This window comes from Nipponia nippon, unplaced genomic scaffold (genome assembly GCF_047370975.1).
Source record: "Nipponia nippon isolate SJK-2023a ecotype South Korea unplaced genomic scaffold, ASM4737097v1 scaffold_8, whole genome shotgun sequence".
NCBI lineage: Eukaryota > Metazoa > Chordata > Aves > Pelecaniformes > Threskiornithidae > Nipponia > Nipponia nippon.
In genome coordinates this window covers 28,308,581-28,322,282 of record NW_028262402.1, presented here as the reverse complement: position 1 = coordinate 28,322,282, position 13,702 = coordinate 28,308,581, and the positions used below count along the sequence as shown (strand labels likewise).

The 13,702-nt window shown below is 46.4% G+C and overlaps 1 protein-coding gene across 1 annotated transcript; it reads left to right on the top strand.

Annotated features, from left to right (window-relative positions):
- Positions 1-11,497: 11,497 nt before the first annotated feature.
- GADD45G (growth arrest and DNA damage inducible gamma) lies at positions 11,498-13,235 on the top strand. Its single transcript, XM_087741947.1, has 4 exons — positions 11,498-11,658; positions 11,770-11,871; positions 11,964-12,177; positions 12,562-13,235. The coding sequence occupies exons 1-4, from the start codon at positions 11,606-11,608 to the stop codon at positions 12,670-12,672; spliced, it is 480 nt and encodes a 159-aa protein (XP_087598073.1). The 5' UTR covers positions 11,498-11,605; the 3' UTR covers positions 12,673-13,235.
- Positions 13,236-13,702: the final 467 nt, after the last annotated feature.

Sequence of the window (13,702 nt, the reverse complement as noted above, 5' to 3'; positions counted from 1 at the left end):
CCGGTGCAAGAAAAATAAAACCAAAACCAAACCCTCAACTCTACTTGAAAAATGAGTAACTTTTAACATGGGATTATAGTGAGAATAAGTAGGCACAGTGTGAGGGCATATTTAGGGGTTTTTAGATTTTTTCGGAGGGAAAGTTAATTTCATGGAGTGACTGCTTCTTTTTACATAGAAGTTGAGCAACTGAGCTTAGCAAATGAAGACTGAGATTTACTCTGAACTTGACAGCCACCATTATGCTATAAACTTGTTACTGGGAAAAAAAAAATCGTTTTATTTGACTCCCTTGGTTTAAAGTTCTACATTATTATCATTCTCATGGTGGTCGCACCTGAAGGCATCAGTTAACAGCAGGGCATCACAGTACAAGGGAAACTGTAGTTATATTGTAAAAGACTGTCTCTATCCAAAGGTATGACAAATTAATTAGACAAGGCCAAGAAAGAGTTTTAGAAAGGCAACATTATTGCAAGCTCTTTCAACATCAAGTGATAAAAACAATAAATAAATCATGAGTCGGGGCCACAAAAAAAGTCATGATGTTTGGTTTAAAGATAATTTTTTTTAATTAGCAGATTCTTTTTATTGTGTTTTTTTTATTATTATTATTTTAATGTCAGTCTCTATGGTTCATTCACTTCTAGCTTTTCTCTCAAGCTGTGAGAGTCAAAAAGCTTTAATTAAAAAACCAAAAAGCTTCCCTTCACTAGCATGAATCCAAGAACTGGAGAGATTTGAAATGACAGAAAACATGCTGAGATTCAGCCAGTCTGCTAATCCTGTTTTGCACATGTGGAACTAGGCCAGGCTCAGAGAGATTTACCATTTTGCCCGGGGTTACATATTATCTTGGACAGAGTTAGATGCCCTGATGCCCAGATTACCGAACTAGTCTTCCTCTTCTGAAGAAGAGAGATGACCAAATTCTATAGCCAATTCCCCATTTTGAACCGCAATGCAAGATTACTTGGCCAGCACCCTCTCTAATCCGTGCTAGCATACGTCAAGCTGCATGTGCAATTTCTGGACATACCTCCTTCAGTAATTGTCTTTTTCAGGGGAGATGTTTTACAGTTGCTTTTGTATTCTGAATGATAGCTTCTCGTTGCACAGTACTATGCAGTGGAAGAAGATCTCTGTGGCAAATTCAGTCTTATTATTGTTATCTAAATGTTGGTACCAATATCTCCAGACTTCCTTACTCAGCCTTGAGTGGGCCACATCTCCAAATGTGTGTATCCTAAACACTGAACAGAAACAAAGTTAAGTTGAATAACTGGTAAGTGATATTCACATTTTCCTCCTATTGTATCCACACAAAATGGAGCCAAGGGGAATTACATTTCTAAAAATCTTATGTCATTCTTAGATTTTGAAATATTCAGCCAGGAACCTGAATGAAGGGTTTCCCTGAAAGTGTGGGACGTAGGACTTCGAGGGGCAGTAAGGATTTGAAGAAATGCCCAGTTTAACCACTAGAGGTCCGTTTCATACACGTCCTTTGCAGAGTACAGAAAAGACAGATAATTAGTACCAAAATTTTAAGCTCTTGCATACTACAGCAAATGTCTAAACTATTTTGCTTTAAGTGACTAGTATGAGAACACCACCCTAAATGACAACATGTAGCTTTTGGTTTCTGGCATTTCTTGTAGTAGCAGATAGATCTTTGTTTCTTCTTTTTAACACTCGTCTGTTCAGCAGATTACTGAAGAATACTAAACAAGAGAACAGATCAGTGTGTGTCTGCTGGTAACATTACTCATTCCTCACCCCTAAATACAGAGGATGAAGTCACTGTGCAAGATAACTCATGAAATCCCATTTTAGCATCCTTATCTTTTTCTCAGAAATTTTGGAGGCACAAGCCAAAGGAGCTTGCTAATGGCCTCTCTTATCAATATCAGACAAATTACAGAGGCAGAGCTGCATACTGGGAAAAGAGATACTCTGACTTTATTCATTGATAAATGAATTATCACATGCAGAGTCATGAGCAGTCACTGTTCAATAAATTCATCTGGGACTTTGAAGAACCACTGCCTTCCCAGTTAAAGATGTTGTGCATAGCTTTGGGTACACAGCTACAGAAAGGCTCATAAGGATAGGGACTGGATGAGTGTCAGTTGAAGGGCAAAGTTGTTACTCCTCCACCCTCTCCGTGCGTGTGCCTCAGCTTTTGCTAGAGATGTTCCCAAAACTGAATTCTTGCCTATGTGAATGTCTAGAGCAATTTCAGACTTTCAATGCTGCTTCTCCACAGCTCAGCCAAATCTGCTTCTTATAACTAAGGCCTGAGAGCCCAGGGTGCACAGCCTGTGTCTTTGAAACTGGACCCAGCACCAAATGTAGCTGTTCTGCTTAGGCAAAACCAGGGCCGGTGGTGAAGCTATTGCTGCTATCCCTGTTTATTCAGCTGGGCAGAAAAGGCTTTGCTCGATGGTCTCATACGTCCCAGCTTCCATTCCCAGGGCTACCAGAAGCTCTCCCTGGCTGTATCTTTGCTTCAAACTACATGCTACATTGGCATGGGCCGTATATGACACCTTCTCTGTTCAGCCAGTACCAGTAGGCAGTAGGCAGCCCCACTCCCCACCAATCCGAAATACATGTTGGGCTTGCAAGAGTCCTGCTCAGAGACTCCGCTGCCTGTTGCTTAGGGGAGGTAGCTGGGACCCGGGAAAAACTACATTCTCATCCCCATATGGAGGACCACTGCATCTTTCACTTAAGGCTTGTCTATTACAAACAACATATGTGATCCTCAGAGCAGGTGTCAGGGGCCAGCCATAAATCATAGCTGTCAGAGCTTATGCTGTTGGTGTGGATACTGAATTTTTAATCGTCAATAATAGCATCTACCAGTGCTATTGTGCTGCCCCTCTGTCATATCCAGGGTCATACACAATTGACTGGAGTCAGAGAGGTTTTAGGTATCCACATTTTCTGAAAACAGTGTCATACCCGTGCCCCAGATAGTAACTGATCACAACACATGCTTCAAGGGAAGGCTACCTACCACCCCCCTTCCTATGTCTGTGTCCCTGCCCGCCCCTTTCCCCTGCCAGATGAATACCTAATGTGTAGAGGGAAACCTGTGTTTTATGTGTTTCATCCAAAAGCCCATACTCGGTGGCTGACGTATAGGGCTACACAAGAAAATGACAAGGAATTACAGATAGGAGCATGACAAGGCTAAAAAGTAAAAAGCAACAGAGAAGCAATGACAACTTAGCCAGTTGGCATACACATATTTTAATAAAATTAGTTAAAACTATCTCAGTGAATTTCAAGATGAACTGACTAAAACTCTTCACTAGTAACATGTGATAGCCAGGAATAATAGTCCTACTGCAGTAATTTCATAATCAATAGCTCCCAACTGGCCTTCTCCTATAGAGCGCTAAACTGCATCTAAATGTTAGGTAATATTTCTGCACATTTATCAGCTGTCATCACTTGCTTTTTGTAACTTTATGTATCAAAGAGTGCAACTGGATTTCACTTTATGGGGGTCATTCGTGGCTCACTTCTCACTATGATGTTTGAAGCATTTGATTAACAAGACTTCAAAGAGGAAATCTGAACTTATCTGAATTATGTAGTAGCTTAATTAATGTACTACTTTTTATCTAAAGAAAATGTCTCTGTTTGTCTTGGGTAGATGAAAAGCAAAGAGAAAATGAGTCCATTTTTTAGCATTAAGCTAATTCTTTTTTTACTATCACAAAGATGGGATGATACAAAAGTTCTGATTTGATGTTGCTTGTGATCAGGGAAAACTGGCCGGTGCAGAGGTGTCTTGGCAAATAACTGAAGTCTGTTAAGTTTTTTGCTATTCTTACCTTTCAGTTTGTTTTAAAGAAAAGGGTCAAGATCAAGTAACCTCGTCCCCATCAGATCTCATGTCTAACCTGTTTAGATATAAGCCAGTCTCATAGATTTTTTTTTTTTTAAAGGCAGGAAAATGCACATGGAAATACTCAAGAGTCGCACATTTAAGGTCTAGGTTGACCCTCTGAGTTTTCATTCTCAGGTTGTCTGTTCTGTTACACCTATGACAGAAGACACCAAAGAACTAATGAAGGATCAGATTATTTTGGTCAGCTAGGCACATCTCTGCAATAAAAGTTCCATTAGACAGCCTTATGCTGAGATACAAGAGGTACTTGACATAGGGCAACACATCTGCCTTCTTTGTGAATTACATTTCTTCATGCTGCAGAATTGCCCAGTGAAATTAATAATTCTGGCAGCATCTGGGCTAAGGAAAGACCGTGTTCTTCTTTCATTGTAACACACAGACAGCTGTTCAGTGATCTTCTTAAGCATTTGATTTTTAGCTTTTGTTGGCATCTCTAAGAAAATTCAGTACACAACAGAATAAAAGCCAGATTCTTTAACGTTATGCTGATCAAGTTATGTTCAGCTGTTCAAAAATTCCCTTTGGCATTGTATGGAGCCATCGACACTGGGAAAGCCAACGTCATCATTCAAAGCAGTCTCTAATGTCGTCTGCTTGGACTGGAGCGCTGTCAAAACGAGACTGTTTTTCAGTAGTTTTATTCTGCTGAAGGAGAGGGGCCCCTGTGCAGCACGTTGACAGATATGGCAGAAAAAATATGTGAAGGAACTAAGGTAAGTGGGGATGGAAACCAGCTATATCACAAGAAATTCCCAGTTTTATTTGTAACCGAGCCTCACTTGAGACTATTACTGGCAGCCGCCAGAGGGCGGCAGTGCTGATTGGATGGAGAATCAGAACCTGGGATTTATGGTGCTTGGATTTGCCCCTGTTCTTCTGGCTTGAATTATCAGCAAATATAATTTTTAGTGTCACTTATGTAATTTTCTAACCTCGAGTGTCTCTCTGGAGTCATACTCCTAAGCAAGGTTTCCAGGCGTTCCTGGACAAAGGTGTGTGCCCAAGGACAGCAAATCTGACATGCAGACATCCTGGCACACAGACTTCAATGGAACATGCCTGCACAATCTGTCCAATTTGGCCTGAACACATAGGATTTACTGAGCTGGGTGTTATGCAGCCGTGGTGCATATGGGCTGTGAATGTGCCTAGGATTTCCAGTCATACAGCAGCCAGTCAGAGCTGCTGCGAATGCACAATAAAGTTGCAGTTGCTGGACCTGCAGACGTACAGAAATCCCAGGAGAGGATCCTGAAAAATTTGCCCTGATAAAATTCTGGTCTGAAAGAAAGAAGGAAAGCATTGCCAAGAAAATCTGGCTTTCTGCAGTTCTTAATTAAAAACAAAAACATAAAGAAAGGAAAAAATCATCATGCCTCCCAGTGTTTCTGAGGCACTCCTGAGCTGGGGTGTAGCAGAAGGTTCCCTGACATATTATCAGCTACCCCCAAAAGCTGCTTTGGGCTGCAGGATGTGAATTACGCAGCTCCCTGTAGGATGTGAATTATGCAGATTTTGGCATGGACCGGGGTGGTGGCGGGGGGAGCTGGCCATCCCAGACACATTTTCTTTGCACACTTGCAGCTCACCATGGTCTAAATACAGAATGGGCAATGCAGGTTTAGCCATTTCTTGCCCCCCCCCCCCTTTTTTTTTTTGTGATGCACACTAGGGTGGGTCTCTCAGGAGCATAACTTGGTGTAGTACTGTCATGTCAAAGATAAGCACGAAAAGAAAAACTTTTTCCACCTGTAACTCCATTAGTCACTGTTGGTGGACAGAGATAGACAGGAGATGTATGTCTTGTTTAAAATATGAAATCCAAATACGCAATGCTATGTTGAAGACATTCTATGTGACAATCTTTAATTGAGGCATCATGTGGCTGTAAATGCAGTACAGCAATCTAAGCAGCTGTGTAAATAAATAATTTGTGAAGAGGAAAAAATGCTTGAACTTGCTGAATACTTCCGTTTAAGTGTGTCAGTGAAAGCAAACCTGCTGGGGAAAATAGCACTGTGTTTTGAGGTGAGAAGAGGATAAAGGAGCCTTTTCAAACAACCAGTTTCAAGGATGGTCAGTTGTGTCCTGGTCCCAAACACTCAGTTGCATTGGCTGGCTGATGCTTTTAGCTGATGCCAGATTATAAGGTGTCATAGATAGCGGCATCCATTTACATTATCAGGTAGGGGCTGCCAGCTATTGAAGCAAAGCAAGGCAGAATATGCAGAGTTGTTCCAGTATGAGTTGCTGGGTGCAGTGTTTCTCCCCTTCCCTTGGGTCTTACCCACTCCAAGTATGTTTTCAAAATTACCTCTTTCAACCTCCTATCTTTATAAAAAGAAAGAGTTGACTAAAAATAGCCATCTCTGTAAAACTTCTAAAGCAAACCTTTCTTTTCTTAGAACAGGAGAGAAACATTAACTTATTATTAGAAATATGCTTCTCTACTATTAAATTAACATTTCTGGTTTCTTGCTTTATTTTAAAAATAGGATCTGCAGGAGGAAAAATGCACTAGCAGTGTGAATTCAGCAACACTTACAAACAAACTCTTTTGGCTACTTGATGCAGTGTGCCATTGTCTGTACAAAAACTCAAACAACCAAAATTATCGCAAGAGGTCCTTTTGCCCTTTTTAGCGCAAAACCTGAAAAGGTGACAGAAATGAGGGCTCTGTGCTCATCCGCACTACATTCTGTAATAATGAGGTCTGTGCAGCCAATTAAGTGTTGTCCATCCTACAGCACTTCAGTTATATTTGTGGGAATGCTCGATTTTTTTAAACAAAACAGTAAAACACTTATTTCAGATGAATACTGCTTCTATTCCCACAGCATCATTTTCAACTGTGACTTGTAATACGCAAGTTTATTTTTCTAGAGAAAGAAGATGCTGCAAAAAGTCTTACTTCACTGCTCTCTCAGTAAGTGAAATGTCCCTGCTGCCTATAGATTGTGGATGTTTGGTCTTGACAGAGGGCATTTCTGTGGTGAAAGTGCCACAGAACAAAGTGTATGAACAGAGGGAGCTGTCTAGCTTACTGGACATGGGGATCAGCAGCACCCGTGCCAGGTGCAGTGGAAGGAAACAATACAAAGACTGGGTGACCTGTTGGTCTGATGGAAACACAAAACCAGCTTGATCATAGCCAGAGGATTTGTAGAGGAAGCTGGGACTACAGCTCTGCTTCCTGAAACTTCTAGGTTTTGTAGAGAGGCTTTTGGTTTGGTTTTTTTATTTTGTGAGATGCCATATCTGGAGAAGGAAGCTTCCCAGGTGAGGACAGCAGGGCTGCAAAGGCAGAGGACTGGATGGAGGACTGGACCAGAATGAGGAGAATTTCTGACAGATTTGGAAAACTTGACGTTGGGGGTACTCCATCTAAACTGAAAGGACTGGTATAGCTTGGTAAAAAGGGTCTTTCTGATGGGAAGTCCAGGAATGAAGCACGAGCCAGGAAAGCAGCAGATGGGTTGAGGCAATGTAAGAGCCCCATGGCTGGGCTGGCTGTTACCACTGATTGCATGCCTTTTCTGACGTGGAAGGCTTGAGTCTCCTGTCACTTAGGCCAAACGGTGATGTCGGTGTCTGCGGCTCTTCAGTTGGAGATACATTATTATTTCCCTCACGAAATGACAAAATCGTGTTTATTACCAGCTGTACAGGGGTGCAATCTCTCCGCAGTTTATCTGTTACGTTCTGCTAGGTTGCTTGCCTTCGTTGTGATTGAATATACTATTATTTCCCTGTTACTCTGCATCTGACTTTTTTGTAAGATTAGGGGGCTGTTTTAGGGGTTTTCTTCATGTAGGAAACACCACCGTCTACTTTTTTTTTGCTAAATTTTCACTAAACCCATGACGGATGTGGAAACAGGAACCGAATGTAAGTGCCGTTTGCCAGTAGGCCAAGTAATTTTTTGTAGCAGTAATATTTTAGACGTCCACCAGAGGTCACAGCTTTACTGTGAACGCAGCATCACGCTTGGCTGAGGCGCGTTTGGTCGTGGCTAAAGGTGCTAGCAAAAAAAAAAAGGGTTGCAGGGGAGTCTTTTCACGCTATGCAAAGCACGGGTAAGTGGCACCGTCATTATACCACTGCTGTCAAATATTACGGCAAAATCCACTTAGTCATGCCTGAGTACTGTTGCCGTGCCATGTTCCCACCCTGATCTACAGGATGGCTCCAAGCATTCAACAGCAGACCCGCCAGAGGTCTGGTGCCTACCAGTTTTCCATGAAATGCATAGATTATACTGAGCTGCATTTACAGAAGTGAATGTTCTTGTTCAGTATTTGGCACATAAGCATACTGAGGACACTTAAGTACACCTAAGTGTGCTCACGTGTCCCGTAGCAATGGAGGGTGTAACTTCTACTTTCAGATGGAAATATTCAGCACCCTTACTCTGGTGGTCATGGCCAGGAATGCTGAAAAACAAAAAGGATGTCTCATCTATTATTTTTTTTTCTTTCATGGATATATTAAAAACACGGGAGGAAAAGACCACGAAAGCAAGCCGTGGAGACCGACCTCTGCTTCAGTTTGCTTATTCGACATCAAAGGTATCATGTCTGCAGAGCTGGTGCCTTCAAAATGGGGACAGGACCTGGGGCAGGCACAGCTCTCCTTCCTGCACCTCCTTTTCTGCATTGGAGGCCTGGTGTTAGTACCGTGGTTTGAAATAAGCTGGATCAGGTGTCCAGTAATGCTTTGTGGCATTCAGCACCATCTGTGCTAGGAGACTCAGGAATAATGGGAAAAAATTGGGAAGTGTCATGACGAGAAGCCCTGACTCCAGGCTGCTGCATCATTAAGCCAAAACTATAAGCTTACATGTGAAAGGATTAATGTCTTAATATGGTTCCATACACCAGTTTATTATTATTTAGGTACTTATAAATGTTATGCTACTACACAGGCACTGTTATCCACTAGGAGTTACTTTGGCCAACTAATTTTGATCCATTTTAAGTAACTTTCATTTCCACTGTAATGGGAAACTCTTTGAAGTCATAGTTAATTTCAGCATCTTTCAAAGCTCTGAGTCAGTCCTGGACTTTCCATCTATTTCATCGTGCACTGAAACTGTAGTACATGAAAAATAGGCCCTTCAATACTTCTAAGAGACGTACCAATTTCATGAGAAAATCTAAACCTGCTGTTTACCACTCAAGCTATTATTCTGTATTCTTCCCCGTTTACATATTTAGAGAGAAATAAAAGAAGCAGGCATATGAAGGATCTTTACCTTTTGAGAATGAACGGTACATTCTGTGTACCCTATGCTCCTTCCAACAAGTGGACACAATTGACTTTTCGTGAATACAGACTGGGAGATAATTTTCTGAAAACTTCTCACATATTTTTTAAAGAAAACAAACTAAGAATTTATGCCCTGCTCAAGCAAATTCAGTGTGCCAGGTCACTGGCGAGGATTCACAAGTCAAGGATGCCTTTGCATGCTAGTAGGGTGAAAAAGGTCATTAGGCTTGAGAATTGGTGGTTACAACAAAGAGTTGCCTTCCCAGCCCTGAGAGCTCTGTAGATCTGAGAAATGTCCTCAGAGAGGCCGGGTGTATCTGGCAGACCCTGCTGTTGTCATCAGTTTAAAATAGAAGCTCACTAAGGGGTTACTGCAGGGTCCAATGCTGTCACCTGTAGTAATGCCCGGGACACTAACTAGAAACAGCTGGAAGCAGAAACACGGCAAGGCATTGAAGTGGCTCGGTTTGAGGAGCGCTCCTGAAATTATGGTGCTCAAAGAGGCTGAAACGATTGAGCAGAGAGCGTACACCATACACAGAGTCACAGGCGAGCCGTGGTTGATCTAGGACGCCAGGGAAGTACTGGGAAGGACACCCCCGGGGTCTGGGTTCAACACATTTGAAAGGGGACGAGGTGACCGGGGGCAAGGGAGCAGCGATGCTGACAGCTTACAGAGCCCTCTCTCTGCAACTTGCCGGACTCGGTCCAGTGCAGGTTTGCAATAGCCACAGGTCCACCTCGAGGTGGCTCTCCACCACCTCTGTGAAACGCCCTGGTGCTGGTCTGAAGCAGTTACCCGGTGGCCAAGTGCTAACTGGCGGCCTAAGCTGAGATGTCAGGGATTGAAAGGACTTGGAAAGTGATTTGTCCTTTAATGTTTAGACCGTACTTATTCACAGTGGGAAAAGTTGTTTCAGTATGGCTTGGTTTGCTGACAAAAGGTTCAGGTCTGAGTTCAACAATCATGTATTTCAGACTGAATTAATTTAAAAGGATACACTCGAGCTCACGATACTGTCCAAATTAGATCTACTTTTAATAAAGCTCAACTGAAACAAAATGCCTATTTGCTGAAAAAAGAAAAAAGTTAAAATGATAGGATTATAGGACCATACAGCCAAGAAGGGACCTCAGGTGGTCTCCTGCTTGCAGCAGGGTCACCAGGGATCTCAGACCAGGTCTCAGGTCTCTCAGGTCTTTGTCCCACTGGGGATTGCCGCCCTGCAAGGATGGAGCCTGCGTAGCCTCCCTGGTCAGGCTGCTCCGCTGCTTGACTGTCCCTGGGGGGAAAAGGGTTTTCCTTACATCCCGTCTGAACCTCTCGATTCAACATATGCCCATTCTCTCTTGTATCCCCACTAGGTGTTGCTGTGAAGACCCTGGCCCTGTCTTCTCGATGACAGCCCCACAGGTTTTGGGGGGCTGCTGTTCGGTGCCCCTCGAACTGTGCCTGGTCCGGGCTGAACCAGCCCTGGTCCCTCAGCGTGCAGGGCAGGACTGTACGGCAGCCCTGGACACCGCGGTGCTGTCATCTGAACTTGCTCCCGTTTACTGATGTGTTTCCTCTACTGGGGGTGCCAAAACGGACAAACGACATAGCTGTTGCCTCACAAATGCTGAGCAGAGGGAGATTGTCACCTCCATCGACCGACTGGCCATGCTCCTGTTCATGCAGCCCAGCACACGGTGGGCCTTCGCTGCAGCCAGGGCCACTCCTGGCCATGCCCACCTCGCTCCCTGCCACAGCCCCAGGGCCTTCCCCACGGAGCTGCGCCCAGCCTGGGCTGCTGCAAGGGCCGTCCCTTCCCGGGAGCAGGACGTGGCACCTGCATTTGCTGAAATCATACCGATAAAACCTTTTTTCTCTTCCCCCCCCCCCCCCCCCCCGCACGATTTGGATTTTCGGTTCCAAGCCTCGGACAGAAATCGCCCCGCCGTTGCCCAGTGGCTAAACCCGCCGGGACGGGGAGCGCCGGCAGCTGACCACAGCCGCGCTGGCCCTTGGCGAGCAGGCAGCGCGCGGGTAGCGCATCCCCGCTACGGGCAGCGCTGCCTCCGGCGGGGCGGGGCGGCGCGTGCCTGCGCCCCGCCCCCGCCCCCTCCTTCCCCACGTGGACTCCGGGCACGAGCCGCCCGCTCCTCCTCCCCCCGCCCCGCCGCTTCCTCGCCGGCGCGCGCCGATTAGCATAATAATGCCCCCCCTTCCCTCCCCGCGCAGGCCAATGGGAAGCCGGGAGGCGCCGCCAGCTGCCGGTGCCGGCGCCGCGTGGGGTATAAATAAAGCGGCCGGCGGGCTGTCGCCTCACAGCGCTCGGCGAGTGCGCGGCGAGGAGCGTCCGGAGCTGCTGCCGGGAGCTGTAGCTGGTCACCGCCACCACCGCCGCGCTGAGGGGACCCGCTGCTATGACTCTGGAGGAGATCCACGGACAGGAGCCGGTGCCTGCGGGCCACGACTGGTACGTGCGGGCGGGGCGGGCGGGCGGGCGGCGGCGAGGGGAGCGGGGAGCGGGGCGGCCGTTGGGGACGGTTGCGGCGCCGCGCTGACTCTGCCCTCTCCCGGCGCGCAGGATGCAGGGCGCCGGCAAGGCCCTCCACGAGCTGCTGGTGTCGGCGCAGCGCCGCGGCTGCCTCACCGCCGGCGTCTACGAGTCGGCCAAGCTGATGAATGTGTAAGTACGGCGGGCCGGGGCTGGGGCCGGGGGGGGCTTCGGGGCCGGCCGGCGTCGGCCGCGGGGCTGAACGCGCCGCTCCCCTTTCGCAGCGATCCCGACAACGTCGCTTTCTGCGTGCTGGCCACGGACGAGGAGGACGAGGGGGACATTGCCCTGCAGATCCACTTCACCCTGATCCAGGCCTTCTGCTGCGAGAACGACATTGACATCGTGCGGGTGAACGACGTGGCCAAGCTGGCTGCCATCGTCGGGCCCAGCGAGGAGTCCGGGGAGCCGCGGGACCTCCACTGCATCCTCATCACGGTGGGTGTCCTGCAGGAGGCGAGCGGTGCTCGGTGCGCTGCCCTCCGGCGCCGCGCTTGGCTCCCGGCCTCTGCGTGGGAGGGTCGGAGCCTTTCGGGGCGGCCCCGTTTCCCGCTGGTAGCCAAATCCTCTTCTGGGCAAAGCGAGGGGGCCTGGCACTCGCTGTATGGCAAGTCAGCTGAGTAGTAGTGGGAGGCTACGCTTCTTGTAACTGTGGATTTCCTCTGTTGTCCGCAAGGGTAATGACTGCTTCCTGCTTTCTCTGTGTCAGGACAGAAGCCATCTGAAAATTTCTTGCTTCCTAAGCTAATGCTTTTGTAAATACTGTGATGACCTCAGCTGGTGGGCAGCACTCATCGTGTGCAACTTTTTTCTTTCTGGCAGAACCCGAATGAAGATGGCTGGAAGGACCCAGCTCTAGAAAAGCTGAACTCGTTTTGCGAAGAGAGCCGAAATGTCAACGACTGGGTGCCAACTATCACCCTGCCTGAGTGATGGTGACCCAGTGCGTTGGGGAGGCTGAAACCTTTGTTGCATTCTCGATGTGGCGTGGGTTCACCAAAGTGTGCAACAAGCTGCTGATTCCATGGATTAGCCTGGTCAAGAGACTGGATTAAAGTCACTCAGACTGGCATGCAGTGGGCTCTTACGGAGGAGAAAGAGGAGGGCAGCTCGCCTCACCAGTGAGCCCCAGTAGGCTGCAACCGTGGAGGGGCTGACATACCATGGAAATGAAAGAAGTACTGCAAGTTTCCTGGTCAAGTGGAGCTGTTTCAGAAGGCAGAGAGAAAGTTGGGGGAAGCGGGCCAAGACTTACCAGAAGGACTGGACAGAGTACTGTAACTAGGAACTGTTGGTGCTGTCTACAAAACATGGAAGAAAGTTTCAATGTTTGATGGACTACTAGGGACTGGTTACTAAGATGAATAGAGACTCCAAAGCAGATAGACTTCAACCGGCCTCTTGGGTCGCTCTGCAGAACTGGTTTAATAATGCAATAATTTTTATTGAAATATTTGCTGCTATTGAAGCTTTCATAATAAATTTTTGACAATTAATTTCTGGGAGTGTCTTGCTTACTGGGTGGGGAAGCATGTCACTGAAATACCACTGATGTTTTGCTCGTGTGCTGTAGTCAAAGGTAGCATGCTCCACAGTAATGGAGCTATTGCTGAAATACTTTCTCTCCTGGGCCAGCTGAAGGAAGAGCTACGCTGTCCAAGTTGATAATTCAACCTTTCACCCTCTTGCAACAGCTGCTTATCGCAACAGCTTGCAAGACTGAGGAGCTGCATGCTTAATGAGCTCACTTATTGTAATAGGTGGTCTTTGTAGTCTGCTGAAGGAACACAATGCATGTTAGAAACATGGATTTTTTTTTTTTTTTTTTTTTTGGAATACAGACCTCCAGTAAATTGCATCATTAGTTCTTAAATATGACTTAGTAAGACTCATTCAGAGCTGCAGTGTTCCCACTTGACAGAAGCAGCTTAAACATGGTGGGGGGGCTGCAAAACTCCTTAGA

Bases quoted from the DNA above. Each gene is read 5' to 3' on its own strand.
- GADD45G (XM_087741947.1), top strand. From the start codon at position 11,606: ATGACTCTGGAGGAGATCCACGGACAGGAGCCGGTGCCTGCGGGCCAC. The intron at 11,659-11,769 runs GTACGTGCGGGC...CCCGGCGCGCAG, and splicing joins GTGCCTGCGGGCCACGACTG to GATGCAGGGCGCCGGCAAGG. The intron at 11,872-11,963 runs GTAAGTACGGCG...CCCCTTTCGCAG, and splicing joins TCGGCCAAGCTGATGAATGT to CGATCCCGACAACGTCGCTT.